Genomic DNA, 27,516 nt, shown 5'->3' with positions numbered 1-27,516 from the left:
TGATGGGGACACAGTGGGGAGAACCAGCCCCGTGAGGGGATCCCGTCCCAGTCCCCCCAGCACGGCCAGTCCTGCCCGCGATGGCCCGGCTGGGGGGTCCGGATGGCGCTGGGCGTGTGTGGGGTCCCCATCCCGGGCTGTGATGCTCTGGGGAGGGGCCCCGTGTCCCAGTTCTCCCCCGTGCACCCAGGGCAGCGGATGAAGGTGCAACAGTGGCTTGTGCCCGGGGTGGGGGGCAAATGCCAGCTCTGGGCCACCTCACTGGGGACCCATTGGATGCTGCTGGGCTGTCACTGTCCCTGTACCCCAGAACTGTCGTTGTACCCCAGGACCATCCCTGGGTGCTAGAATTGTGCCCCCCACCTCCGGGACTGTCCCCCCTCGTCCCCAGACCCGGGAGGGTCATTCCCGTCCCCCTTCCCCTGCACGGGTGACAGTCACAGCCCCAGCCGGGCAGGGGAGGGGAGGGGATGGGGCTCCCCCCCGCTCCATCTGGGCCACCCCACGGCAGAGCCTCCGCACCCCCGTCCCTGCAGCCGGTGCAGCCCCCCCCTCGGGGCCGCAGCGGGACCCTGGGACAAGGGAGCACCGGGCCGGGGGCAGCTCGGGGGGGTCTGTACCGAGCCGGGGCAGCCCCCAGCTCCGGGGCAAGAGTGGGGGGTCCCCGGTGCTCCCGGGGAATGGACGGAGGGGGGTCGAGGGCGGCGGGAGCGAGCGCGGGAGGAGGGGAGGGGGGCGGCGCGCCCTCGCCCGGGGCCGGGACCGGGAGCGCGGCGCGGCCCCGCGAGGCGGAGCCCGGGAGCGGCGGGAGGCGGCGGCTCCGCTCCGCAAACTTTCCCGGAGCGGCCGGCGGGGCCATGGGCCGCGGCCCGCGCTGAGCACCATGATCCCCGCCGGAGGCTGCTGCTGCGCCGGGCTCCTGCTCGCCGGGCTCCTGCTCGCCGCCCTCTGCCCCGCCGCCGCCGCCGAAGGTGGGTCCGACCGGACCGGGACCGCGGGACACCGAGGGGGGCGGTGGGGGACACACACCGGGAACCGGGAGGACACCGGGAACCGGGAGGACACCGGCCCGCGGGAGCGTCCCTTCGGCGGCGGGACTTTGCGCAAAGTTTTGCACGGGAGCGACCGGCACCGGGGCGGCGGGGGGGGAACACGCACACCGAGGGGGAACCGGGAGAGGAGACGGGGGGACGACCGGGGGGCACCGGGCTGCGGGGTTCGGTGAGCCCGGGGACTGCTCGGTTGAAAGCGATGGGACCGTCCCCCTCAGTCCCTTCCCGGTCCCCCCACCCCGGTGCCCCCTCGGTCCCCCCCTCCCCGGTTCTCTCCGCCGCGGGCAGCGCGGCCCCGCGCCGCGATCCCCCCGCAGGGGCTGGGGGCCGGACTGGGCTGGACTGGGAAGCGCTGGGCCGAACTGGGCTGCCCTGTTCGGAGCCGCGGGTCCGCTGCCCCGGGAGGCGTTTGGGGGGACGTGGTGCTGCCCCGAGCGCGGACCACCCCCCCCCCGCCCACCCCCGGCTGCAGCCGCTCCCAGAGCTCCGGTAACGCCCGGGGAAGCGGGGACCGGAGGCGGGGGACGGGACCCCAAACTCCCCGAGGTTCCCTTCCCGCAGCCAGAGAGAGGTTTCGGGGTGCAGGGCAGGGAGCCGCGGGGTGCTGGGGCAGGCGCGGTGCCCCACGGAGCGGGCGGGTGGGTGGGTGGGTGCGTCCCCGTCGCTCCCATCCACATTCTCGACGTGCCGCACCCTGCCCAGCCCGGGAGAGCGGCCGGGAGGGAGCGGGAGCAGCCTGGACAGGAGCCCTGCCTGGCCCGAGGCCTGGGACGGCGCTGGCAGGCGACGGGGACAAGGCTGGTGGCCCCAGGGTGGCCACCGGCAGCCCCAAAAGCCACCGGCTGGGTTTGACCCCGCTGCCTCCACGGTCCAGCGCCAGGGGCAGGGGGGCAGGGGGGTGGGTTTGGGAAGCAAATGCCCGGTGGGGCTGAGCTGGTTCAGGGTCGTGGGGCAGCGATGTGGGGACCCGCTGGGTGCCCTCTGCTCCCAGCACCCCACGCTCAGAGGGTCTGTGCTGGGGGGGCTCCGGGCTGGGGACACACCGGCGTGTCCCCACAGCCCCAACCCCGTCCTTGGGGCTGGATCCTGTGCTGGCTGGGAGGGGGTGACCCAGCAGCCCCAGTTCGGGGAGCACCAGCCCCGGGGCAGTCCCGTGGGCACGTGGCCGTGGGCTTCGTTGGCCACCTGCGGGCAGACGGGGCGATCCGTGGTGGCACTGCCCGCCGGAGCGAGCCAGCCAGGATGGGTCAGGGATTGTCCTTCCCAGGGACCCGGAGGAGCCACCAGGGCCGAAGCCCAGGGGCCAGAGCCGGGATCCTGCCGGGATCGGGCCCTGGCACCGCTCGCCCGTCCCGCTTGCCCTTCGCCCCGGGAGAGCCTGCGGCATCCTCTGCCCACGCCGCGGGGCAGGTGGAGGGCAGACCTTGAGCTTTGGCCGCCCGTCGCGCTGGCGTGATTTCCTTCTGGGGGTGGTGGGGGGGACACCCTTCACCTCACAGCCGAGGCCACGGCGGTGGGCTGAGAGCTGAACCCCAAATCTGGGGGCTTTCGCCCTCCCTGGCCACGCTCAGGGGGTCTCGGCGGCTCAGCGGCCCTGGCGCGGGCAGAGGAGGCGGCTGCCAGGCTGGTCCCCCGCCATGAGGCCGTGCAGGCAGCTGCCAGCACCGGGGGTTGTCACTCAGCCGCGGCGCAGCCGGCAGCCCCCTCCAGCCGGGGACCGGGACACCAAACCCCTGCCCTGGGCGGAGGGCACGGCTGCCCGACCCCCCCCGCGCCTCCGTGTCCCCACGCCCGGGGAGGGGACGGTGGCGGCTCAGGGTTGGTGGCACCAAGGCCGACGCTGGGGCCGTGCCAGAGTCGACGCCGGAGCCGCGCTGGGGTGGGTGTTGGAGCCGGGCTGGGGGTCTGGAGTGGGGGGGGGGGGGGCAGGGGAGGGGGGTCGTCCCGGCGCGGTGGCGGGGCGCCGGGGGCCGCGGGCGCGCCGGGGCTGGGCCGTGCCCGCCAGCCCTGCGTCACCGCTGCTCCCCAAACACGCCCGACCTGAAAAGGCGGTTCCTGCCGGGAGCGGGCGGTGGGGGCCCCGTGCCACCCGCGGCCGTGACTCACCCACCCGGCCCGGGGCCCAGGGCGGGCTCCCCTGCCCCCCACCCTGCACCCCCCACCCACCCCGATGCCCCCGGGGATGGTGCCCCCCTCCTCCACGCCCAGCAGCCCCCCGAGGGATGGGGCCGGCCGGGCTCCGGCAGCCGTCGCCGCTCAACAATCGGGTCTTGTCTTGGCGTGGCCCCCCCGCCGGCGTGGGCAGAGCATTCCTGCCCACGGCCCCCGCTCCGGCCCCCCGGCACGGCCGGGTCTGTGGGTCCCAGCCTGGCCCCCGGCAGCACCCGACGCTCACCGCGGGCTCGGGGTGACGTCGGCCCCCGGCTGTCCCTCGTGCGGGGCCGGAACCGGGTGCCAAAGCGGGAGCAGCTTCGCCGCGTGCCGGGGCGGGAGCCGGGGCGAGCGGTGATCCAGGAAGCCCATCGGAAGCTGTTGGGAGCAGCCCCGGAGATAAACGGCCGCCGCCGGATCCGCAGCGTTTCCTGCGGAGGCCGGTGCCGCCACCGACTCGGTTTCCTACGGGGGCGAGGCCGGGTCGGGCGAGGGGACCCGCTGAGCCCCCCCCGCTCCATCCCCGCAGTCTGCACGGGGACCGACATGAAGCTGCTGCGTCCCTCCAGCCCCGAGAGCCACTACGAGACCCTGCGGCACCTCTACCAGGGCTGCCAGGTGGTGCAGGGCAACCTGGAGCTCACCTACCTGCCCCCCGACGCCGACACCGCCTTCCTCAAGGTGAGCAGCAGGGCAGGGAAGGGGGAAACACCCTGACAGGGGGGGCACGACAGGGGTTTGACCACCCCCTCGCCCCCGTCCGCCCATGCCCAGGACATCAAGGAGGTGCAGGGCTACGTGCTGATCGCCGAGAACCGAGTGAGCCGGCTGGAGCTGCAGAGCCTGCGCATCATCCGCGGGACGCAGCTCTTCCAGGAGCGTTACGCCTTGGCCGTGGTGGGCAACGCCGGCCCCGCCGGCACGCCGGGGCTGCGCCAGCTCGGCATGAGGCACCTCACAGGTCGGGGACCCCTCCCCCGGGGCGCTCGGGGCTGCGAGTTGCCGCTCCCCGGGCTGGGAGCTGCTGGGTCCTGCTTGGGGTGGGCGCACAGGGCTGCCGGAGTCCCCACGGGGCTGCAGGGCCCCCCCTCCCCACCCCACCATCACTGTGCTGATCCCCCCCCCTCCCCGCCTGTCCCGGCACAGAGATCCTGAAGGGAGGGGTACGCATCGAGAGGAACCCCCAGCTCTGCTTCCAGGAGACCATCCTCTGGTCCGACATCGTCCACCGGCACAACGAGCTCCGTGGCGAGACCCGGGTGGAGAGCGCCCGCAGCCGCAGCTGTGAGCACCGGCACCGCGGGCTGGGCTGTGCTGGGGGGGGGGAGTTTAACCCAAGGAGGGGCTCTGGGGGTTGCCAGCCCCCCCTCCCCTTCTGTGGCATCACCCGCTCACAGCTTCTCCCCCCCCCCGTCCCCGGCGCAGGTCCCGACTGCCGGGCGCTGTGTCCCGAGGGGCACTGCTGGGGCGAGGGGCCGCAGGACTGCCAGACGCGTGAGTACAGGGGTGCAGCCGGCTCTGCCCCCCCGCAGGGACCCCCAAAGCCCCGTGGGCTCCTCCGGAATCCCTGGGGATCCCCTCCCCCCCCCCCATCACATGTCTCTGCCCCGTTGACCCCTACTTGCCCCCTAAATCCTGATCCCAGAGACCCCCCTGGATCTTCTGCTTGGTCCCCCGATTCCCCACCTGCCCCCCCAGATCCCTGCTCTGGAGACCCCCACCTGCCCCCCCAGATCCCTGCTCTGGAGACCCCACCCACACCCCCAAATCCCTGCTCTGGAGACCCCTCCTTGTCCCCCCAAATCCCTGCCCCTTTGATCCCTACTTGGCACCCACATCCCTGCCCCAGAGACCCCTAAAATCCCTGCCCTGGGGACCTCCACTGACACCCCCAAATCCCTACCCTGGGGCTCCCCACTCACCCCCCCAGATCCCTGCCCCACTGCCTCTACTTGGCACCCAAATCCCCCCCCCCCCCCATATCCCTGCCCTGGGAACACTCCTACCCCCCATCTCCTCATCCTGGGGACCCCACATCCCCTTTGTGGGGGGATCATCGGGGTCCCTGTCCCCACCGTGTCGCTCTGTCCCCCCCCCCTCAGTGACCAACAGCATCTGCCATGGCTGCCCGCGCTGCAAGGGCACGAAGCCGACGGATTGCTGCCACGAGCAGTGCGCCGCCGGCTGCACCGGCCCCAAGCACTCCGACTGCCTGGTGCGCTCCGGGGCTGGGGGGGCAGCACGGGGGGAGCCCCGGGAAAGGCCGGGGGGGGATGCTGGAGTCTCACACCAGCTCTGTGTGTGTCCCCCCACCTCCCCAACCCCGGCTCCAGGCGTGCTTGAACTTCAACCGGAGCGGGATCTGCGAGTTGCACTGCCCCCCCCTCGTCATCTACAACTCGGACACCTTCGAGTCGGTGCCCAACCGCGACGGGCGTTACACCTTCGGGGCCAGCTGTGTCAGCCAGTGTCCCTGTGAGCACCGCGCCGGCGGCGGGGGGGGGCCCGGTGCCGAGCCACCACAGCCCTGACCCCCCGTCTGCCCCCCCCCAGATAACTACCTCGCAACCGAGGTGGGGTCCTGCACCCTCGTGTGCCCCCAGAACAGCCAGGAGGTCACGGTCAACAACATCCAGAAGTGTGAGAAGTGCAGCAAACCCTGCCCGGAGGGTGAGCAGCCTCGGGGAGGGGGGCTCTGGGGACCCCAGGGGGGGCATGGGGGGGGCTCTGGGGACCCCAGGGGGGGCATGGGGGACACTGGGAACCCCAGGGGGGGCGTGGGGGATGCTGTGTCCTGGTGGGGTGGTCCCTCCGTGGTCGATGGGGCAGGAGCAGTGAGTGCTTTGGAGGGAGTGGGGGTCCCCAGCCCTGCTGTGCCCCCCCCGCAGTGTGCTACGGGCTGGGGGTGGATTTCCTCAAGGGCGTCCGCGCTGTGAACGCCTCCAACATCCAGCACTTCACTGGCTGCACCAAGATCTTCGGCAGCCTGGCCTTCCTGCCCGAGACCTTCGCCGGGTAAGCGCCTTGACCCCCCGCCTCGAGCCTGTGGGTGGCCGTGGGGACCCCCCCTCACGACCCCCACCCCCCTCCTCAACTTCCCTCCCATCCCTGGCAGGGACCCCAGCACCAACACACCACCCCTGGACCCCAAACTGCTGCGGATCTTCGAGAGCCTGGAGGAGCTGACGGGTGAGAGCGGGGGGAGCCGGGGGCTTCGGATATGAGGTGGGGGGGGGCCACAGGGTGGTGACACTCAGCTCCCCACAGGTTTCCTCTACATCGCCGCCTGGCCGCCCGCCTTGCAGGACTTGGGCGTCTTCCAAAACCTGCGGGTCATCCGGGGCCGTGTCCTGCACAAGTGAGCGGGGACGGGGGGGGACACGGGGGTGGGGACTACGCTGGAGGGGGGCGATATGGGGACACGGGGGGGGTGTGTTGGGGTGTGTGTGGGGGGTGTGCGTCCGCACGCACTCACCCGGCGCTGTCTCGGCAGCGGCGCCTACTCGCTGACGCTGCGGGACCTGGCGGTGCGGGCGCTGGGGCTCCGGGCTCTGCAGGAGATCAGCAGCGGGATGGTGCTCGTCCACCACAACCCCCAGCTCTGCTTCCTTCAGAAGGTGCCTTGGGGCAGCATCTTCCGCAACCCCCGCCAGCGCCTCTTCCAGACCCACAACAAACCCCCCGAGCAGTGCGGTAAGGGATGGGATGGGGCTGGAGGGGGGGGAGAGCTGGTGAACCAACAACACCCCCCCCCCGGGCCTCGTAATTGATGGTTTTCCTCCTGCAGAGAGCGAGGGGCTGGTCTGCTTCCACCTCTGCGCCCACGGGCACTGCTGGGGGCCCGGCCCCACCCAGTGCGTCACCTGCGAGCGGTTCCTGCGCGGCCAGGAGTGCGTCGCCTCCTGCAACCTCCTGGAAGGGTGAGCGGCGAGTCTTGGGGACAGCAGGCAGACACAACACCCCCACACCCCCTCCAAATCTCTGCAGAGGGGACCCCTTTTCCCTACACCCCAACCTCACAGCGCCTTCGCCCTGCAGAGCCATCCGGGAGCACGCCAACGGGACGCGGTGCCTGCCCTGCCACCCCGAGTGCCAGCCCCAGAACGGCACCGAGACCTGCTTTGGCTCCGTGAGGATGGGGGGGGACGTGGCGAGGGGTGGGGGGGTCACCCTGGACGCCTGGGTTCCTCACACCCAGCCCCCCCTGCCCCGCAGGAGGCGGACCAGTGCGTGGCTTGTGCCCATTACAAGGACGCGCAGCAGTGCGTGCGGCGCTGCCCCAGCGGGGTGAAGGCCGACGCCTCCTTCGTGCCCGTCTGGAAATACCCGGACGAAGACGGCGTCTGCCAGCTCTGCCCCACCAACTGCACCCACTCGTGAGTCGGGGAGGAGGGCGGGGGGGCTGTCTGGGCATGGGGTCACAGCGGGGGGGTTGCTGACGCTGTGTCCCCCAGGTGCACGATCCGGGATGAGGACGGCTGCCCCGTGGACCAGAAGCCAAGGTACAAGCGTGGGTGCCCTGGGCCACCCTGACCCTCTGCACCCCTCTGGGTGCTGGCAGGGCGAGGGGGGGGAGCTCCTCCAGCCAGGACACCCCCCCCACACCCCATCACCATCTCCCCCCTCGATCCCTGCAGCCAGGTGACGTCCATCATCGCCGGCGTGGTGGGGGCTCTGCTGGTCATCGTCCTCCTGCTCATCACCGTCGTCTGCGTCAAGCGCCGGCGGCAGCAGGAGCGCAAGCACACCATGCGGCGCCTGCTCCAGGAGACCGAGGTGGGGGGGCCGGGACCCCCTGGATGGGGCAGGGGGGGACACGCACGGACCCCCAGGAACCCGGCCCCCCTCACCCATCTGTACCCCGCAGCTGGTGGAGCCGCTGACGCCCAGCGGGGCCCTCCCCAACCAGGCCCAGATGCGGATCCTGAAGGAGACGGAGCTCAAGAAAGTGAAAGTCTTGGGCTCTGGTGCTTTCGGCACCGTTTATAAGGTGAGGGGGGTGGGGGGGGTGCCACCGGTGGGCTGGAACCCTCCCCACTCTGCACCCTCTCACCAATGTCCCCCCCCCGCCCCGCTCCCTTTCAGGGCATCTGGATCCCCGACGGGGAGAGCGTCAAGATCCCGGTGGCCATCAAAGTCCTGCGGGAGAACACGTCGCCCAAAGCCAACAAGGAGATCCTGGACGTGAGTGTGCTGGGGGGGTGGGCAGTGCTGGCGACAGCCCCCCGGCTCCCTGAGCCTGATCATCACGCACCCCCTCCCCCTGCCCCAACCCTGCCCGCAGGAGGCCTACGTGATGGCGGGGGTGGGCAGCCCCTACGTGTCCCGGCTGCTGGGCATCTGCCTGACCTCCACGGTGCAGCTGGTGACGCAGCTGATGCCCTACGGCTGCCTCCTGGACTACGTGCGGGAGAACAAGGACCGCATCGGCTCCCAGGACCTGCTCAACTGGTGTGTGCAGATCGCCAAGGTAGGACGTGGAGGGGTTAGGGGGGACTTTGGGGGGGGACCCACGGAGGGATTGGGGCCATCCTGAGCCGTGGTGCCGCCAGGGGATGAGCTACCTGGAGGAGGTGCGGCTGGTGCACCGGGACCTGGCCGCTCGCAACGTCCTGGTCAAGAGCCCCAACCACGTCAAGATCACGGACTTCGGGCTGGCCCGGCTGCTCGACATCGACGAGACCGAGTACCACGCTGACGGCGGCAAGGTGGGGCGTGGGGACCGCGGGGCTCCCCCTCGGGGACAGCCAGCAGCGCCCCCCGCCTCGCCCTGCTCATCACCTCTCCGTCCTGCCCCCGCCCAGGTCCCCATCAAGTGGATGGCGCTGGAGTCCATCCTGCGCCGGCGCTTCACGCACCAGAGCGACGTCTGGAGCTACGGTACGTCGGGGCGGCCCCGTCCCCAGGCTCGGGGGGAGGCCCGGGGCACCGCTCACCCCCATCCCTATGTGTGTCCCCCCCCCAGGTGTCACCGTCTGGGAGCTGATGACCTTCGGGGCGAAGCCGTATGACGGGATCCCTGCCCGGGAGATCCCCGACCTGCTGGAGAAGGGCGAGAGGCTGCCGCAGCCGCCCATCTGCACCATCGACGTCTACATGATCATGGTGAAATGTACGGGGAGGGGGGACGAGGCCATGGTGCGGGGACGGGGCGTCGCGCTGGCACCTCGCTCCTGGCCCTGACAGCACCCGCCGCTGCCCCCAGGCTGGATGATCGACTCCGAGTGCCGACCCAAATTCCGGGAGCTGGTCACCGAGTTTTCCCGCATGGCCAGAGACCCCCAACGCTTTGTGGTTATCCAGGTACGCGGGTCCCCGGGGGTCCTGTCCTCCCCCCCCCCCCAGTACCCCGGTGCGGGTGCTGAGCCCTGCCCTCACCCCCAGAACGACATGGCGGGGCTGCCCGGCTCCATCGACAGCACCTTCTACCGCGCCCTGCTCGAGGAGGAGGACATGGACGACCTGGTGGACGCTGAGGAGTACCTGGTCCCTCACCAGGGCTTCTTCAGCGCCGAGACCTCCACCACCTACCGCAGCCGCATCTCCTCCACGCGGGTAGGTGGGCTGGGGGGTGCGGGGGGCCAGGCGGGAGCCCCGCTTCCCTGGCAGAGACGTGGGGTGAGCCGGGGCCGGGCAAGGCTGCCGCCACGTATCTGCAGGGGGGAGGGAGGGGGATGTGGGGTGCAGACCCCCCCCCGTCGGGGAGCCTGTCTCTGACTCTGTGCCCTCTCCTGCACCCAGAGCACGGCGGAGACCCCGGCTGACGCAGAGGAGGGCGAGGGCTTGGGCTCTTTCCCCTTCCCCAGCCCGGGCCTGGCGGAGGAGCCGGAGGGCCCCGTGGTGGAGGGGCCGGAGGGAGCCGGGGGGGCCAAGGTGGCCCTGCAGAGCCCGGGGGGGCGGGAGCCCGGCACCCTGCCGCGGTACAGCGAGGATCCCACCGGGCCGGCGCCCGAGGAGAGCGAGGTCCTGGACCCCGAGGGCTTCACCGCCCCGGCCCCCCGCCCCACCATGCCAGGTAGGGAGGGGACGGGAGGGACCCCCCACCCACCCCCCCGTCACCCTGCCGGGCCACGGTGGCCCCTTAACGTGTCCCTCGTCCCTGCAGAGTACGTGAATCAAGCTGGGGAGCGACTGTCCCCACCCCGGCATCCCCGTGCGCCCCCGACCCCGCCGGATAAGCCCAAGGGCCACCAGGGCAAGAATGGGCTCATCAAGGAAGCCAAGCACCCCTTCCCGGGGCCCTTTGGCCACGCTGTGGAGAACCCCGAGTACCTGGCACCCCCCGGCCTGCCCGCCCCCGGCCCCTTCAGCCAGGCCTTCGACAACCCCTACTACTGGAACCAGGACCCCCCCAAGGCCGGCGGCCCCGAGGGTGGCCCCGGCACGACGCCCACGGCCGAGAACCCCGAGTACCTCGGCCTGGCCGGCCCCGACGACGCGGCCGTGTAGGATCAGGCCACGGAAGGAGACACCCCCCCACCCCCCTCAACTTCGCTGAGGCAGCTTGGGGAGGGACAGCACGCGGCGAGCCGCGGCCACGGGGCTGGCGGCCACCCCCTCCGCCCAGGGGCAACCAGGCTAACGCTGCGGAGTGACACGGGCCACGGAGGGCTGGGAGAGCCCAGGACGCTGTGGGACAGCATGTGTGGGGACAGAGAAGGGGGTCGCCCTTCGCGGCAGGTGCTGCTCTGGGGAACACCCCCCCCCCAAAGAGCTAGCAACCGGTGGGGGTGACCCACAAACCGCGCTGAGCCGGACGGGGCTCAGCCTGCGCCCGGGAGCAGCCCGGGGAGCTCGGCCCCAGCACGGCCTGGAGAAGGGCCGTCGGCCACCGTCACCCCAAAGGCTCCTCCGCCACCCACCACCTCGCCGGGGCTGTCCCGGTCCGGCTCAGCCCGTGGCCGTCGCCGCCGCCGCCCTCCTCCCGGACACACGGACTTGCACTGAGAGCAGGCGGAGGCCGGGCTCACGTCCCGGCTCCTCCTGGATTCTTTTGAAGCCGACTCTACCGCACCGAGATGTATATTTGATAATTGTACATTGGTTTGGTTTTTTTCTACTCCCTTTGTCCGTGTGGTTCCGCTTCCATCTCCTGGGGACCAGGGGGGTGCAAGTCCTGCCCCTGCCTGGCCCCCGACCAAGGGCAGGGCAGGCAGGGCCCGATCTAACCCCCCCTTTCACACCTGGGGGCCTGCGTCCCACCCCAGTTCTCGAGGGACACGAGAGGGGCCACGTTCTCCTCTGTCCTTTATTCAGCACCGGGCCGTTGGGTTTATACACAGTATAGAATAAATCGGGCCCCCCCCCTCACCCCCCCGCCGGCTCAGCTGCCCCGTGGCGAAGGGCAGAGTCGTTACAGGCGGAAAGTGAGAGCTGAGAACAGGGAGGGGGGAGCTCACGGCCCTTCCATCCACCTCTTGGCCGTGGGGACGGAGCCAAGCCGGGGTTCCCAGGCCCGGCCGGGGCCCCCGCTGCCCTCGCCCTGGTTTAAACAGTGACAGGAGAGACTTTAATCATTAACGAATCGCACTAAAGTTTACAGCGAGTGGTTTTTGCTCTGCATTAACCTGCTGGGAGGGCTGGAGCGGCAAAGATCCCCCCCCTCCCCACCACTGTCCCCCCTGCAGCGCCTGGCCTGGCTCCCCTGAGGGCTGGGCAGAGCATTCACAGGGGACCCCAAATCCCCAGCGGGGGCTGAGGGAGGGGGGAGCCCCCCCTGCACTGCGGGAAGGCAAGCGCAGAGGAAGGGGGAAGGCAAAGGCAGGCAGGGGAGCGCCCCCCCCGCCACGCTGCAGCTACACCCCACAGCAGGAATGAGCCCCAAAGGCTGGGCCAGAACGGCCCCCCAGCACGGCCAACCCAGTGACACCAGTACCACAGCTCTGCCCTGCCCAGCTCTCGCCCCCCGGGAGGCTCCTTACGCTCTCGCATTCCCCCCCCTTCCCCCCCGACAGCCCCGGTCCCCTCCGAGGTCCCCAGCCGTACAGGAAGCTAACGAAGGCGGCGAGGAGTGAAGCAGGGGGGGGACACTGAGGGCACGGGGCTACAGGATGACGCAGGGGGGGCGGCTGTTGGTGATTTTCTCCAGCGGTTCCCCATTCCTCGCTCTGCGAATCGCTTCGATCAGCTGAGGAGACAAAGAGGAGGGGGGGGGTCACACCTCAGGCCGGCCTCACTGCGAGGTCTGGGAGGGGTAAGGAACACTCGGGGGGGGGACGACACACGCAGCGGTTGGGAGCACTTGGGTGCAACATGTGGGCAGTGCCACGGGCCCAAATTACAGCCACGCTGAGGGGGGAGCTCCAAGAACCTTCCCCCCCGCCCCATCCCACACGAGCAGGGGACCGGGAGCGGGTCCCAGCAGGGCAGCAGGAAGGGGAACAACACCCGACGGGATCGCGAGGCTTCGGCGGAGCTCGGGTAGAGCTGGCGGGTGACAGAACGGAGGCGTCGAGGGAAAAAAAGTCAGAGGGGAACTCGCTGCAAAACCGAACCTCCGCGCAGCCGCCAGCCTGGCAAGGACCGCGCGGGGCCGGGTACTCACGTCCTTCTCGTAGGGAAAACCTCCGTTCTCCAGCTTGGAGAAGACCAACTGCCCGTTGATCTCGATCTCAAAGGCACCTGAAAAGCGCGTGGGGCTGAGCCGTAAGTCCTGCTCCTGCCCCGCGTGGCACCACCCACCCCCTGCCCGTCCTGCAGCCGCTCCTGCCACACGCGTCCGGGAGGCAGAAACCCCCCGGTGGTACCCCCAGACCGTACCCCCTGCAGCAGGACCGGGCTGGCAGAGCACACAGGGCACCTCTGGAGAGCTTGGGGGGGCTCCTGCCCTGCTCCCAGCAGACCCGCAGGCTCTGGAGTCTCTGCACCCAACAAGAACACGCAGCGGGGGCAGGCTGGGGTCACCCCAACCCCAGCGCACCCCAGCAGTGACCCCTGCATGCTGCCAGCTGCCACGGGCCCTCACCTGTGCCCCCCAGCCTGGACTCGATCTCGATGTCGGGGTACTCCTCCTTCACGGCGCTCGCCAGCTCCTGGTACGTGGGCTCGAAGCCGCAGGGCTCGCTGGGTGCGGGGAGAAGCCAGTGAGAGCTGGGTCCGCGGTGTGGGGACCCCCCAGCAGCACCCCTCGCCCAGACACCCCCATCCAACCCCACCCCGAACTAAGGAGCCCCCCAATATCCACCTCCCCTGCTACTGCCTGTACCCCCACATCCTCCCCACCAGCCCTCCCGCCCCCCTAAATCCCCACAACCCCCCATCCATCACCCCTCACCAAACCCTCCTACCCCCCTGCACCCCCCAACTCCTCCCCACCAGCCCCCCGCATCCCACTCAGCTCCCTACACCCCTCAGCCCCCCCAAATCCCATCACCCTACGGCCCACCCACTCCTCAGCACCCCAACGCCCCCTCACTCTACAGAGCACCCCCAGACCCCGGACATCCCCCTCCCCCCCATCCCCAGGCCCCCCCCAAGTGCCTGAAATCCCCCCCAGTGCCCCACATGCCCCGTCCCAGTTCCCACTCCGGGCACCCCAGTACCCTCTTGCCCAGCACCCTCCCACCCCACCGCCCCCTCCGGGTCCCTCCCACCCTGAAGGCCCCTCGGCCCCCCCACTTCCCCCGGTTCTTCGCCCCCGGCCCCGCCGTGCCCCCCCGCAGGCGGCGGAGCGGCACCGAGGGAAGAGGCCCAGCACGCACCAATACTCCACCACGATGCGGACCCGCCGCTCGGCCCCGCCGGCCACCGCCGCCGCCTCAGACCCGTCGCTCATCGCCCCCGGTCCCGTCGCTCTCCCGCCGCTTCCGGGTTTTGTCCACGTGACTCGGCGCTTCCGGCCGCGCCGCCCAGCTCCTCTCGTCTGCTCCGGGCGGGCCGCACGCGCCACCTGCTGGCGGGAGGAGCGCGCGGCGTGGGGCCGCCCCCGCCCGCCGGGTCACGCACGGGGACCCGCACCGACCCCGCGGGGCACCCCCGACCCCCGAGGGACCCGCACCGACCCCGCGGGGCACCCCCCGACCCCCGAGGGACCCGCACCGACCCCGCGGGGCACCCCCCGACCCCCGAGGGACCCGCACCGACCCCGCGGGGCACCCCCCGACCCCCGAGGGACCCGCACCGACCCCGCGGGGCACCCCCCGACCCCCGAGGGACCCGCACCGACCCCGCGGGGCACCCCCGACCCCCGAGGGACCCGCACCGACCCCGCGGGGCACCCCCCGACCCCCGAGGGACCCGCACCGACCCCCGCGGGGCACCCCCCGACCCCCGCGACCCTCTATAGCCCCACGGGGATCCCCACAGACCCATAGGACCCCCACTGCCCCCCACCATGGGCGCCTTGGGCACCCCCAGCCCCCAGGGGATGACCCATAGGACCCCGTGGAGCCGCCAGCACCCCCCGTGGAGACCCCCTGAGCCCCCCATGGGGATACACCTGGGGGGTCTGTCCCCCCGTGGGACCCCAAGCGCCCCATGGGGACACCCACACCCCTTATAGGGGCACCCACAAGAGACGCTACGCTCTGTCCCCCGCGTGACCCCCACAGCCCCCCTAAGGGTCCCCCCCATGTCCCACTGCCCCCCCTCCCAATATCACAGGGCACCCCCCGGCGTCCCCGCAACCCTCCAAACCCCAGGGGACCTTTCACCTGCGTGAGACCCCCCCATGAGACCCCCACACACACCCCCCGGCGTCCCCGCCTGTCCCAGTCTCTGGGCTGACCCTGCAGGACCCCCCCACCCCACGGGACCCCTCCAGCCCCCCCACGTGTGGGGTCCCAACCCAAACCCCACAGCGTAAGGCCGAGGACGCCCCGAGGGGGGCCCAGGCTTGGGTGCACATGACGCACACCCCCAGGACAGCCACAGGGGTCCTGTGTCCCCTCACCAGGCTCTGCCCCCCCACCCGGGGCTCAGGCACTCCTGGGGGTCACCCCAGTGCATTGTGGGAAACTCCCCATCACCACCGTAGGGTCGTGAGATGGGGGTTTGGGGGGGCTTGGACCCCCTGTGCTGGCACGGGGCCTGTCTGGACGCCCCATCCCGGGGCCGGGGGGGCTGGGGGGCACCCCTGGGTGGCGTGGGGGGGCTGGGTGCCGGGCGGCCGGCCCGGGGCGGCATGATGTCAGGCGGGGGCGGGAGCTGGCGCAGGTAGATAAAGCCGGGGAGAACAGGAATCCCCGGTCCGGCGGGAGGGTGGCGGGACGCGGCGGGCGCCTGCAGGTAGGAGCGGGACCGGGGTGGGGGCCCCCCGCGTCGTGGGGCCACTGGCCATCCCGGGATGTCGGCCCCATCCCACCGGCATGACCCCGGCTCCCCCGCTGCACCCCCGCCCCTTCCCTCCCGCCTTCCTCCCGACTCTTCCTCCTCCTCCTCCTCCTCCTCTGCCGCCCCGGCTCGGCCTCGCTGCCACCCGCAGCCTCCGCACCCCCGGTCCTGCAGCCCCCGTCTCCCTTTGCCTCGGCACCCACCAGCACCCCTGCCCACAGCTGGGGGCCCTGGGACCCCCTCTCTTAGCTCTGGTGGCCCTGGGACTCTGTCCCTTAGCTCTGGTGGCCCTGGGATCCTGACTCCTAATCCCGGTGACCCTGGGACCCTGTCCTATAGCCCTGGTGGCCCTGGGACCCTGTCCCCTAATCCTGGTGGCCCTGGTAACCCTGCCTATAGCTCTAGTGGCCCTAGGAACCCTGCCCTAAATCTCTGGTGGCCCTGGGACCCCATCCCATAGCCCTGGTAGCCCTGGGACCACATCTTGTAGCCTCAACATCTCCCAGTCCCCCTGTCCCACTGTCCTGCTGGCCCCTGGGACCCCTGCCCTTAGTGCTGGTGGCCCTGGGACCCCATCCCTTAAACCTGGTGGCCCTGACACCCTGTCCCTTGATGCTGTTGGCCCCGGGACCCTGTCCCCTAAACCCAGTGGCCCTGGACCCCCTATTCCATAAGCCTGGTGGCCCTGGGGCCCAGCCCTATAGTTGTGACACCCTCCAGACCCCCACCCTATAGTCCTGGTGGCCCTGGTCCCCTTGCCCCATAGCCCCAAGGCCTTGGTCCCCCTGTTTATCCCAGATCCCAGGGACACCCCGTGTGTGCGTCCCATCATCACCACCCCGTCAGAGCCCTGTCACGGCCACCAGGATAGGGCTGGCTTTGGGGTGACCTGAGGCCACGGTGATGGGCTGGCAGGCTGGTGGCAGGGCTGTGCCACTGCCCAGGGGCCCTGTGGGGTCCCTGTCTGTCACATGCCCCATCAGCCCCTCCGGTGGCTCCTGCATGGCTTGGGGTGACCCTGCACCACGTCCCGCTGTGGGCAGCATCACCCCACATGACCCCTGGCTGTCCCTCCGTGTCCCCAGGCTCACCCCGGGTCCTGACCAGGCAGAGAGACCCCGGCGGGGACAGGGGAGGGGGGACAGAGCGGAGGATCCATACGGGACAGCCAGGACAGGGACGGGGACATGGTGGGGACGGGGACGTGGCAGGGACAGGGATGGGGACGGTGGTGGCAGCCGCGCGATGACATCGGTCCTGCCTGGCCATGGACTTGGACCCCGAGCTGGCCGGGAGGCCGCGGGTGAATAATTAACCCATCCCCGCGTGGCATCCCGGGAACGTCGGGGCCCAGCGTGCGCGTGCCCGTGGCCACCGAGTGCCACCGGCGTGGCTGTGGGCGCCGTGCGTGTGTTACGTGTGCCGCGTGCCGGGTGGCCTCTGCGTGGCCCAGGCGACCGGCAGCGGGGCTGGCTGTGCCGCGGCGGGGCTGGCCACACCGAGCCGCGCTGAGCCGCGCTGAGCCGCGCCATGCCACGGCAGAGTCAACCCAAGGTCGTCGCGAATCCTTTTGGGGCCAAAACCAGAGTGTTGGCCGGTGTCCACGCGTCCCCCCTCCCCGAGTGCTGCGGCACCGCGCGGGCGCTGGCACCGGGCACCGGGCGGGGGCGAGGGTTGACGCCGCGGTACGGGGGGGCCGCGCCGGCGGGCACCGGGCTCGGGGCAGTTCCCACGGCGGGCGCCGGCTCCCTCGCCCCCGGCCCGCCGGCGCGGCCGCCCCGGCCCGGATGCCAGCGCGATGAGGTGGAGCTGGGAGCGGCCGCCAGAACTGGTTTGGCCGGGCCCGAGGAGGTGTCTGGGCTGGGCCGCCGCCACGCTCCGCTTCCTGCTCCCGCCGGCGCCGTGCTCGCCCATCGCGGCTCGGCCCGGCACGGCTCAGCCTGGTAAAGCTCAGTCTGGCACAGCTCAGCCTGGCAAAGCTCAGCCTGGCACAGCTCAGCCTGGAATAGCTCAGCCCAGGAAAGCTCAGCCTGGAATAGCTCAGCCCAGGAAAGCTCAGCCTGGCAAAGCTCAGCCCAGTAAAACTCAGCCTGGCACAGCTCAGCCCAGCAAAGCTCAGGCTGGCAAAGCTCAGCCCAGCTCAGCCCAGCTTACTTTGGCCCAGTTAGGCTCAGTCCAACTGGGCTCTACCAAGCCCAGCCCAGCTCAGCCGGTGTCTCCCAGTGCCACCAGTCTCTCCGCGGTGACCTGGGGGCACAGGAGAGGGTCCCGTGTGGGACATGGAAGCGCTGGGGGATTCTCGGTTGTCTCATATGGGGTTGTGCTCACCACCAGGCCCCTTGCCCTGCCCCCCAGCTCCTGCACTGGGATGGGGCTGGAGGGACTGGGACACCCCAACCCTTGGCAGCCACTCGGGACTTGGCCGGACCCCCGTGGGGTGCTCGGGGGGGGCAGGCGGGGCGGTGCTGAGTCACGCCGCTGCACGCTGACTCACCGCTCGTCTGGGCGCCGGCAAAACACCACCCGGGCGGGTGCCAGGGGTGGGCAGCGCCTGGCAGCGCCATGGCTCTGCCTGCGCCGGGCTGGCGGCGGCGTGGGGCCCGTGGGGGCTGCCCACGTGTGGCCCCGGACCCTCCGGCCCCGGGGACAAGGACCTGGAGCCTCGTGTGGTGCAGAACTCGCTTTTTCCCCCCCCCCAGATAATGCCATGGACGGGGGGGCTCAGCAGAGCAGCCTCCGGGAGCCCCCCGGGCCGGGCAGCACGGAGCAGGAGGGGGTCCCCGATGAGTGGGACGGGGGCGAGGGGCCCCCCGAGGTCAAGCGCTCCCAGCCCCTCCTCATCCACGGCAGCAGGTGGGTGGGGGGGCCCAGATGCTGGGGCTCCTCCTGCGAGGGTTTTGGTGTGGGGGGGGTTCCAGTGGATTGAGGAGGCGGGGGGGCACAACCGTGGGGATGGGGGCGCAGGACCTGGTGCCGGGGGGGTCCGAGGGAGCTCAGCCCCTCTCTGCCCGCAGCCGGCCGCCGCCGGAGGAGCCACGCGCCTCGTCGCTGCCCACCATCCCCAACCCCTTCCCCGAGCTCTGCAGCCCCTCCAACTCGCCCATCCTCAGCAGCCCGGCCCTGGGGCAGGGTCCCCCCCGAGAAGGCACCTCCCACGTGAGTTGGGGGGCCTTGAGGAGGAGGGAGGGGAGGGAGGGGTCCCCTCCCACCCCGACGCCCGCCCTGGTGCGTGCTGGCAGGTGGTGAAGGTGTTCGGCGAGGACGGCGCGTGCCGCTCGCTGGAGGCGTCGGCGGGGACCACGGCGCGGCAGCTCTGCGAGACGCTGGTGCGGAGGACGCGGGCGCTGCAGGACCACAGCTGGGCCCTGGTCGAGCTGCACCAGCACCTGGCCCTGGGTGAGCTGCCGGCGCGGCACTGAGGCGGGGAGGGGGTGTCCCCCCTTCGGGCCACCCCGCTGAACCCCGTTCCCCCCCCCAGAGCGGTGCCTGGAGGACCACGAGTCGGTGGTGGAGGTGCAGAGCTCGTGGCCCCCGGGCGCCGACAGCCGCTTCGTCTTCCGCAAGAACTTCGCCAAGTACGAGCTCTTCAAGAGCAACGCGGTACGTGGCTGCCAGGGCAAAGCCCGCAGGGACACGGGTGTCCCATGGTGAGCTGGGGGTCCCACGGGGACCCCGAGCACCCCGGGGGTCTCCCCTGACCCCCCCTGTCCCCCCAGCAGTCCCTCTTCCCCGAGGTGATGGTGTCCAGCTGCCTGGAGGCAAATAAGAACATGGCACACTCCGAGCTCATCCAGGTACGTGCTCGGCCATGCTGGGGGGGACCCAACTGTGTGTTGGGGGGACCCCACTGAGCCGTGGGGACCCCGTTGTGCCATGGGGACCTCACTGTGCCGTGGGGATCCTGCCACGCCACAGGGACCCCACTGTGCTGGGGGGACCCAACTGTGTGTTGGGGGGACCCCGCCGTGCCATGGGGACCGTGCCATGGGGACCCCACCGTGTCCCTCAGCCCTCGTTTTCACTCCCCCCCCCCCAAGAACTTCCTCAACTCCGGGAGCTGCCCCGAGGTCCAGGGCTTCCTGCAGCTGCGGGAGGCCGGGCGCAAGGTCTGGAAGCGTTTCTACTTCTCCCTGCGCCGCTCAGGGCTCTACTACTCCACCAAGGGCACCTCCAAGGTGAGGGTGTGGGGGGGAGCACGGCCCGGGGGGGGTGCGGTGGGACCATCCCTGACACCCCCCCGCCCCACCCCAGGACCCCCGGCACCTCCAGTACTTCGCTGACCTCACCGAGTCCAACATCTACTACGTGACGCAGGGCAAGAAGCTCTACGGGACGCCCACCGAGTTCGGCTTCTGCATCAAGGTGGGCATGGCCCCGCCAGGCTGGGGGCCGGGGGTGCCCGTCCTGCCCCCTGCCGTGGGGTCTGTGCCCCCCCGGGGCTGCCCCGTGACGGCTCCGGCCTCTCCCCGCAGCCCCACAAGGTGCGGAGCGGCACGAAGGGCCTGAAGCTGCTCTGCAGCGAGGACGAGCAGAGCCGGAGCTGCTGGATGGCGGCTTTCCGCCTCTTCAAGGTGAGCCCCGGCCTTGGTGGGGTGTGACCGGCCCCGTGCCGGGGGGGTGCTGGAGAGATGCTGGGACATGCTGGGAGACGCTGGGGAATGTTGGGGGGATGCTGGGAGATGCTGGGAGATGCTGGGGGATGTTGGGGGGATGCTGGGAGATGCTGGGGGATATTGGGGGGATACTGGGAGGTGCTGGGGAATGTTGGGGGGGTGCTGGAGAGATGCTGGGAGATGCTGGGGGATACTGGGGGGATTCTGGGGGATGCTGGGGGTTGCCAGGGGGATGCTGGGGGGACACTGGGGGATGCCGGGGGGATGTCCCCATCCCTGTGCTAGAAAAGATTCAGGGTGGGTGTCCCCGTCCCCACACTGGGTGGATGTGGAGGTCCCTGTCCCCACATCAGGCGGGCGGGTGCTCCCCCACCCCGCTGAGGGACGGAGGCCCCGCGGGTCCCCCCCCCCCAGCTGACGGGGCCGCTCCCCCCAGTACGGCATGCAGCTCTACCGCAACTACCAGCAAGCGCAGGCGCGGCTGAGCCAGCCCTCCTGGATCGGCCCCACTCCCCTGGTGAGTGCCGGCCCCCCCCCCTTCCCCACAGCCCCCATCCCAAGGAGACCCCCCCCCGGTCACCCCCCGCTTCCCCGCAGCGAAGCGTCTCGGACAACGCGCTGGTGGCCATGGACTTCTCAGGGTGCACGGGCCGAGTGATCGAGAACCCCAGCGAGGTGCTGACGGTGGCGCTGGAGGAGGCGCAGGCCTGGAGGGTGAGTTGGGGTGCAGGGGTGCGAGGGGGGGGGTCCCCCCCTGAGCCCACCCTCACTCCCGCTTCTTGCTTCGCACGCCCAGAAGAAGACGACGCACCGGTACAGCCTGCCCGCAGCCTGCCACAGCTCCCCCCTCAGCGCCGGTGAGCAGCGCCCGGCCGCGGGCTCCCATCCGGCACAGCCGGGGCGGGGGGGGCCCTGCCCCCCGGGGGGGTTCTTCCCCCCAAGCCTGACGCCCGTCTCCCCGCAGCCATCCACCGCACCCAGCCCTGGTTCCACGGGCGCATCTCCCGGGAGGACACCCAGCAGCTCATCGGCCGTCAGGGCTTGGTGGATGGGTAGGGGACCCCCCCCGGGGGGGTTTGGGGTCCCTGGGGGTCATGGGGGGGGGACCCCTGGGGTGTTATAGGGTCCTGTGGCTCATGGGGTGATACAGGACACCTGCGGAGATGGGGGGAGATTTTCGGGGGGGGTCATGGGATCCCGGGGGTGTTGGGGCTCCCCCAGGGTTTGCCGGGGATCTGCTCCCAGGGGTTGGGGACCCTGGGGTTGGGGGGGGGGACACACACACGACAGGCCCCCGGGGCTCCCAGGGGGATACAGGACCCCAGGGCGTCGGGGAGGGGGGTACCTGTGACCCCAGGGGTGGCAGAGGGGGCCTGGAGCCAGCGGTGACACCCCCCCACGCCCCCCCCCGGGGCTCACAGCGTCTTCCTGGTGCGGGAGAGCCAACGCAACCCCAAGGGCTTCGTCCTGTCCCTCTGCCACCTGCAGAGAGTCAAACACTATCTCATCCTGCCGGTGAGTGCCGGGGGGCCGGGGGGGCTGGGGGCTGCCTGCGGGGCCCTGACCCGCACCCCCCCTGCAGAGCGAGGAGGAGGGACGGCTCTACTTCACCATGGACGACGGGCAGACCCGCTTCGCCGACCTCATCCAGCTCGTGGAGTTTCACCAGATCAACCGCGGCATCCTGCCCTGCAAGCTGCGGCACTACTGCACCTGCGTGGCCCTCTGAGCCCCCACGGCCGGCACGGCACCGCTGGCACAGCCCGGCACCACCAGCACGGCCTGGCACCGCCGGCACAGCCCGGCACCGCCGGCACGGCCTGGCACCACCGGCACGGCCTGGCACCGCCAGCACAGCCTGCCACTGCTGACACGGCTCAGCACCACCGGCACAGCCTGGCACCGCTGGCACAGCCCGGCACCACCGGCTCAGCCTGGCACCACTGGCACAGCCTGGCACCACCGGCACAGCCCGGCACCACCGGCTCAGCCTGGCACAGCCTGGCCCTGCCGATATGACACGTTTTGGCACAGCCCGGCCCTGCTGGGTGGTTTGGCACGGGCTGGCACAGGGCAGCAGGATCGGGCCCAGCCTGGCGCAGCACACACAGGGCTGAGAACGGCTCCTCCACCACCCGCCCGGTGCCCCGGGTGCCAGCTCTGCCCACGGGGTCCTGGGGTGCCAGCGCTGCCGGGCCCCCCCCCTCACTCAAGCACTTTCTCCCCCCCTGCCCCCACCACCAGCCCCGAGTGTCCCCAAGTGTCCCAGTGGGGGCCTGGCACTGCTCACCCCCAGGCCAGGCGGGCTCGGGGGTCCCCAGCCCCAGAAGCGGGGTCCTGGGTTGGGAGGGGGGGGGGGTGTGACGGGGGCACCCACCACCGCGTCCCCCACGTCCCCGCAAGGCCAGTTGAACTGTGACGTGTTTTATACCAGTGACAATAAAGGTTATTTTTTCAGAGCTCCCGCCTCGCTCCCTCTAAAGGAAAATCCGGGGTGCTGGGGGGCGGGGGGGGGTCCCCACGTTCCACCGTGTCCCCGCGGAGCCCCAGATCCTGCACAAAGGCCCCTCTGTGCGCCCCGGGCACCACGTGTGGCTCAGCCACGAGGCCGCCGGTAAATCCCCAGCGGGGGGGATTAGCGGGGCAGGATTAAGGGCCTGGATTTGGGGGGGCCCAGGGCTGCGGCAGCTGCTATTAAAGGCGGGAGGGGGCAGGGAGGGGGGGTCACGGCTGCGCCATGGCTCCCAAGACGGTTCTGATCACCGGCTGCTCCTCCGGCATCGGGCTGGCGCTGGCTGTCCGGCTGGCAAAGGACAAGCAGCGCCGCTTCCGAGGTGAGCGGGGTGTGGTGGGGGGGGACGGGGGACACCCCCCGATCCTGGGGAGGGGTCAGGGGGGGTGAGCTGAGCCGCTTCTGCCCCCAGTCATCGCCACCATGAGGAACGTGAGCAGGAGCGAGGCGCTGGCGGCGGCGGCGGGGCCGGCGCTGGGCCGGACGCTGGAGATCAAGCAGCTGGATGTGTGCGACGAGGGCTCCATCCGCGCCTGCCTCGACAGCATCCCCGGGCGCCACGTCGACATCCTGGGTGAGCCCCGGGAGCCCCCTCCCACAGTGCCAGGGACCCCCTGTGCTGGGGACGCGCCGTGCTGGGGACCCCCAACACCAGGGACCCCCTGTGCTGGGCACCTGCCGTGCTGGGGACACCCCGTGTGCTGGGGGAACTGGGGACTGTCCCTGCCAAAAACATCCTGTGCTGGGGAGCCCCCGTGCTGGGGACCCCCCGTGTGCCAGGGACCCTCCCCACCCAGGACATCCCATACTGGGGACACCCTGTGCACTGGGGGGAACTGGGGACTGTCCCTGTCAAACATGTCCCATGCTGGGGACCCTCCGTGCACCCTCAGCAACCCCCTGAGCACTGGGGACTCTGTGTTGGGGACCCCCCCGTGTGCCAGAGACCCTCTTCCCACCCAGGACATCCCATACTGGGGACCCCCCTGAGTACTGGGGACATTGTGCATGGGTCGTGGGAGCCCCCCCCAGCCCTGCGTAGGGGGACACCCCACTGACACCCCACACTCACAGTCAGCAACGCCGGGGTGGGGATGGCGGGTCCCCTGGAGTGCCAGAGCCTGGCGGCCATGCAGAGCCTCATGGACACCAACTTCTTCGGCCTCGTCCGCCTGGTCAAGGAGGTGCTGCCCGACATGAAACGGCGCCGCGGGGGCCACATCGTGGTCATCAGCAGCATCATGGGCCTGCAGGGTAGGGGGGGGATGGGGCACCCCGGTGGGATCAGCCACCCGCCCCCCCCAGCCCTGACCAGGACCCGTCCGCTCACCCAGGCATCGTCTTCAACGACATCTACGCGGCCTCCAAGTTCGCGGTGGAGGGTTTTTGCGAGAGCCTGGTGGTGCAGGCGCTGCGCTTCAACGTGGCGTGAGTGCGGGGGCTGGCGGCCGGCGGGGCCCCCCCCGGGGCTGGAGGGGGTCGAGGGGCACCAAGGTCCCCAGCGCCCCGTTCCCGGGCAGGATCAGCCTGGTGGAGCCGGGGCCGGTGACGACGGAGTTCGAGGCGAAGTTGTACGAGGAAGCCGAACGCGCCGATTACTCGCGGACCGACCCCGAGACGGCCAACATCTTCACCAACCTCTACCTGAGGAACTCCAAGGACGTCTTCGCCAGCCTGGGCCAGAGTCCCGAGGACATCGCGGAGGTGACGGGGTGGGGGGTGGCCCCTTTTCCCACCCCCCGGCCTGGCAGCCCCTGGCTGGGCTGGGCTGGGCTCTCCAGAGGAACCTCAATTAACCCTAACGAGGAGCAGCGACCCCAGGCTGGCAGCGGGGTGGGGGTCCTGCCCCAACAACTTCTCCCCCCCTGAGCTCCATCCTGATGAGGCTGGGAATGGGGATGGGATGGGATGGAGATAAGGATGGGATGGGGATAGAATGGGAATGGGAGTGGGAATGGGATGGGATGGGAATGGGATAGAGTGGGAATGGGATTGGTGATGGGAATTGGGATGGGATGGGATGGGAATGGGAATGGGATGGAAAGGAGATGGAATAGGAATTGGGACAGGATGGGATGGGAATGGGGTGGGAATGGGATGGAGTGGGAATGGGATTGGTGACGGGAATTGGGATGGGGTGGGATGGGATGGGAATGGGGTGGGAATGGGATGGAGTGGGAATGGGATTGGTGACGGGAATTGGGATGGGGTGGGATGGGATGGGAAGGGGTGGGGTGGGATGGGATGGGAAGGGGATGGAATGGGAATGGAGATGGAATAGGAATGGGGACAGGATGGGATGGGAATGGGATTCGTGATGGGGATGGGATGCAGCCAGAATGGAAAGGGGATGGGGATGGGATGGGGCTGAGGAGGGGATGGGACAGGAGGGGGACAGTGACGTCCCCATGCGCAGCACACGCTGCGGGTGATCGAGGCGGCCCGGCCGCCCTTCCGGCACCAGACCAACGCTGCGTACACGCCGATGGCCGCGCTGAAACACGCCGACCCCAGCGGCGCCCTCATGACCGACGCCTTCTACAAGCTGGTGTTCAAGTACGACGCGGTGCTGCGGCTCAGCCTCCGCGCCATCCGCCTGCTCCGCTGGAAGGCCCAGAAGGTGAAGGAGGGCGCCCGGCTGCTGGGCTTCAAATAGCCCCCACGGGCCTCAGCAGCTCGGGGGGCAGCTCGGAGGTGGGGGGCGAGCGGAGCCGGGACCCACGTAGGGTTTCGCTTCCTGCTCCCGGCCCAAAATAGCACCCACCGCCGCTGTATTAAAATCGGGAGTGGTATTTTTAACCAGCGCCGGGTGAAAAAGCCGAGCGGCTTCCTCTGAGAGTGCAGCAGCCGTGACGGGGCTGGGAAGGGCTGGCAGCTGCCCCCCCCCGCCTGCCTCCCGCTCCCCGGGGGCACCCGGCACCCCCCTGGCCCCCTGCACCCACAGCATGTGGCACCCCAGGGACCAGGCTGCACCCTTCTCCCCCCCAGTCACCGCTGCGGGGTCAGTAGTGCCCCACGGATCGGGGTGGGGGGGGTGCCCAGCATGATGGAACCATGTCACCCCCCCCACCTCCAGCACTGAGCTCTGTGGCACTGGGGGAGCGCGGGGGGGCTGCAGGGCAGCGTGTCGGTGGCTCGGCTGCAGCTCTGGGTGCAGGAGGGGGTGCAGGGACAGGAGCAGGGTGCAAATGGTGTGTTCAGGGGGTGCAGGGTGGGTGTGGCGATGGCTGGGTGCAGGGCGCAGCGTGCATGATGGGTGCAGGATGGGTGCAGGCCAGGAGCAGGAGTGTCAGGGGGACCCCAGCACCCTGTGCTGCCCCTTGGGGGGGTCCCAGCCAGCTCAGGGAGACAGGGGGTGATGGTGGGGGGATTCCCGCCCGTGCCGCCCCCCGGGCTGGGTGCAGGGTGCTGGTGTGTGGGTGCCTGGCGTGACTGCGCCCGGGAGGTGAGAGCAGGGGGGAAACCGCAGGGAGGCCCGACATGAATCAACGTCGCGGGGCCGTTTCTCAGAAACCTGGCTCCCACCGCGCTTCCCGGTGCGGCTGCACCGGAGCCGGGGACCCCCCCGCGGCCTCGCCGGTGCGCAGGGATGCCCGTGCGGTGTGGATGCGGGGTGTCCCCCCAAAAAAAACCCCCCGCCACGACCCCCGGCCCCACGTGCGAGGGGCTGGATGGCTGAGGCAGCACCGTGCACCAGCCCGTGTCACACACGTGGCCTCCCCGGGCCCGGCCGGCTCCAGGCACCTTGGGGACAGGATGGGGGCGGGTGGCAGAGGAAATATTTTTGCATTATCCCCCGCTTTCTGCACAAGTTAATGGCAAAGCGGCGGTGGGGACGGCGGCAGCGGGGCTATGGCAACGGCGCAGCACCTGCGGGACGTGCAGGGGTGACATCAAAGCAGCCTCCCCCCCACCCCCCGCTGTGGTTTTTGCAGATTTGACTAACTTTCTCCGCTCTGGGGGGCAGGGACAAGGGGGGGCTGCACCCAGCCCTGGGGAGCAACAAGGAGGAGGGGGGGGAGGCCCAGCTGCGGCTCAGCCCCCCAGCACAGAGCTAAAGCCGTGGGAGAGGGGGCCAAGGGTGGATAGGACCCCCCCAGACACCCCCAACCCCACGGTGTCCCACAGTCCCCAGGGAAGCAGCAGTGGGGCTGCTGCTGGGGGAAGTGTGGGGGGGCAGGATCGTCCTCAACACTCACTGCAGAGCGGGGGTCAGCGGGGGGCCAGGGCAGCACCGCTGTGACAGAATCAGCCCACGGTGGGAAGGGGGTCCCGGGCAAAATGAGGGGGAAATAAGGAGCTGTTGTGGTCTGCGCTGATGGAGGGGGGGTCATCCATCGGTGGGGGTCACCTGGGCCGTGCTTATGGCTGAGGACCAACACCTCCAGCCAGGAGCATCCTCCCGCTCCTGGAGGACCGTGGCAGAGCCCAGGAGCATCATCCTCATCCCACCCTTCGCTGCAGCCCCGCCGGGGTGGAGGCTCTGCCCAGGGTGGGGGGGGGGGCTGAAGCCGCTGGGGTGGGAAGCAGATTCTTCTTTTAAAATAAAAAAAAAAAAATTCGTCTGCCGGGACTTTCCTTTCCCCGGCGAGGCCGCGTGTGACAATTGTCAGCCGCTCCCCCGAGGATTTCGCTGGCTGCCCAGGTGCGCCGGCTTGCCGCGATGCAAATGCGGTGCCAGATATAACCCGGCCGGAGGGAATGGCCCGGGAGCACGCGGCTCCCCGGGGGCTTCGCTTCCCCCCCCCCGGTGACGCGAGGGGGGCAGCAGGCGTGACATGAACCCGCTGCCCCCGCCGTGGTGCCCCGGTGACAACCGTGACCCCTTTGGCTGCGTCCCGCAGCGGCCCCGCTCCCCCTCGGCCGCGCCAGCGTTCCCGCGGCTCCGTGCAGGGGCCACTTGTGAGACCCCAACCCC

The 27,516-nt window shown here is 70.7% G+C and overlaps 4 protein-coding genes across 5 annotated transcripts; 3 read left to right on the top strand and 1 right to left on the bottom strand.

Moving 5' to 3' along the window:
* Positions 1-828: 828 nt before the first annotated feature.
* On the top strand, positions 829-11,262 carry ERBB2 (erb-b2 receptor tyrosine kinase 2). 2 transcript variants are annotated; one of them, XM_074926556.1, is made up of 27 exons: positions 829-971; positions 3,733-3,884; positions 3,978-4,164; positions 4,350-4,487; positions 4,629-4,697; positions 5,306-5,418; positions 5,537-5,678; positions 5,757-5,873; positions 6,092-6,218; positions 6,319-6,392; positions 6,471-6,561; positions 6,697-6,896; positions 6,991-7,123; positions 7,242-7,332; positions 7,419-7,579; positions 7,658-7,705; positions 7,841-7,979; positions 8,071-8,193; positions 8,289-8,387; positions 8,488-8,673; positions 8,756-8,911; positions 9,008-9,083; positions 9,169-9,315; positions 9,409-9,506; positions 9,588-9,758; positions 9,945-10,218; positions 10,309-11,262. In XM_074926556.1, exons 1-27 carry the CDS (start codon positions 884-886, stop codon positions 10,650-10,652), a joined length of 3,744 nt encoding a protein of 1,247 aa, XP_074782657.1. In that variant the 5' UTR covers positions 829-883; the 3' UTR covers positions 10,653-11,262. The 2 variants fall into 2 exon arrangements, with proteins under 2 accessions (XP_074782657.1, XP_074782658.1); XM_074926557.1 differs by lacking the exon at positions 829-971 and having other exon boundaries at positions 3,298-3,884.
* A 167-nt stretch (positions 11,263-11,429) lies between these two features.
* MIEN1 (migration and invasion enhancer 1) lies at positions 11,430-14,020 on the bottom strand. Its single transcript, XM_074926798.1, has 4 exons — positions 13,904-14,020; positions 13,168-13,265; positions 12,748-12,824; positions 11,430-12,330 (listed from the first exon to the last, which is right to left on the bottom strand). The coding sequence occupies exons 1-4, from the start codon at positions 13,975-13,977 to the stop codon at positions 12,247-12,249; spliced, it is 333 nt and encodes a 110-aa protein (XP_074782899.1). The 5' UTR covers positions 13,978-14,020; the 3' UTR covers positions 11,430-12,246.
* A 1,381-nt stretch (positions 14,021-15,401) lies between these two features.
* GRB7 (growth factor receptor bound protein 7) lies at positions 15,402-21,856 on the top strand. The gene is made up of 15 exons (XM_074926710.1): positions 15,402-15,428; positions 18,173-18,326; positions 18,488-18,629; positions 18,713-18,869; positions 18,952-19,073; positions 19,190-19,267; positions 19,511-19,648; positions 19,725-19,835; positions 19,946-20,044; positions 20,523-20,603; positions 20,684-20,800; positions 20,883-20,943; positions 21,051-21,138; positions 21,508-21,601; positions 21,669-21,856. Exons 2-15 carry the CDS (start codon positions 18,181-18,183, stop codon positions 21,813-21,815), a joined length of 1,581 nt encoding a protein of 526 aa, XP_074782811.1. The 5' UTR covers positions 15,402-15,428; positions 18,173-18,180; the 3' UTR covers positions 21,816-21,856.
* Positions 21,857-22,812: 956 nt separating this feature from the next.
* Positions 22,813-26,800, top strand: LOC141970233 (retinol dehydrogenase 8-like). The gene is made up of 6 exons (XM_074926676.1): positions 22,813-22,920; positions 23,011-23,172; positions 23,673-23,852; positions 23,933-24,026; positions 24,119-24,302; positions 25,015-26,800. Exons 1-6 carry the CDS (start codon positions 22,824-22,826, stop codon positions 25,252-25,254), a joined length of 957 nt encoding a protein of 318 aa, XP_074782777.1. The 5' UTR covers positions 22,813-22,823; the 3' UTR covers positions 25,255-26,800.
* The last annotated feature ends 716 nt before the right edge of the window (positions 26,801-27,516 follow it).

Source organism: Athene noctua, chromosome 25 (genome assembly GCF_965140245.1).
Source record: "Athene noctua chromosome 25, bAthNoc1.hap1.1, whole genome shotgun sequence".
In the NCBI taxonomy this organism is placed as follows: domain Eukaryota; kingdom Metazoa; phylum Chordata; class Aves; order Strigiformes; family Strigidae; genus Athene; species Athene noctua.
The sequence above is the reverse complement of the archived record's forward strand: the minus strand, read 5'-3'. Positions and strand labels throughout refer to the sequence as shown.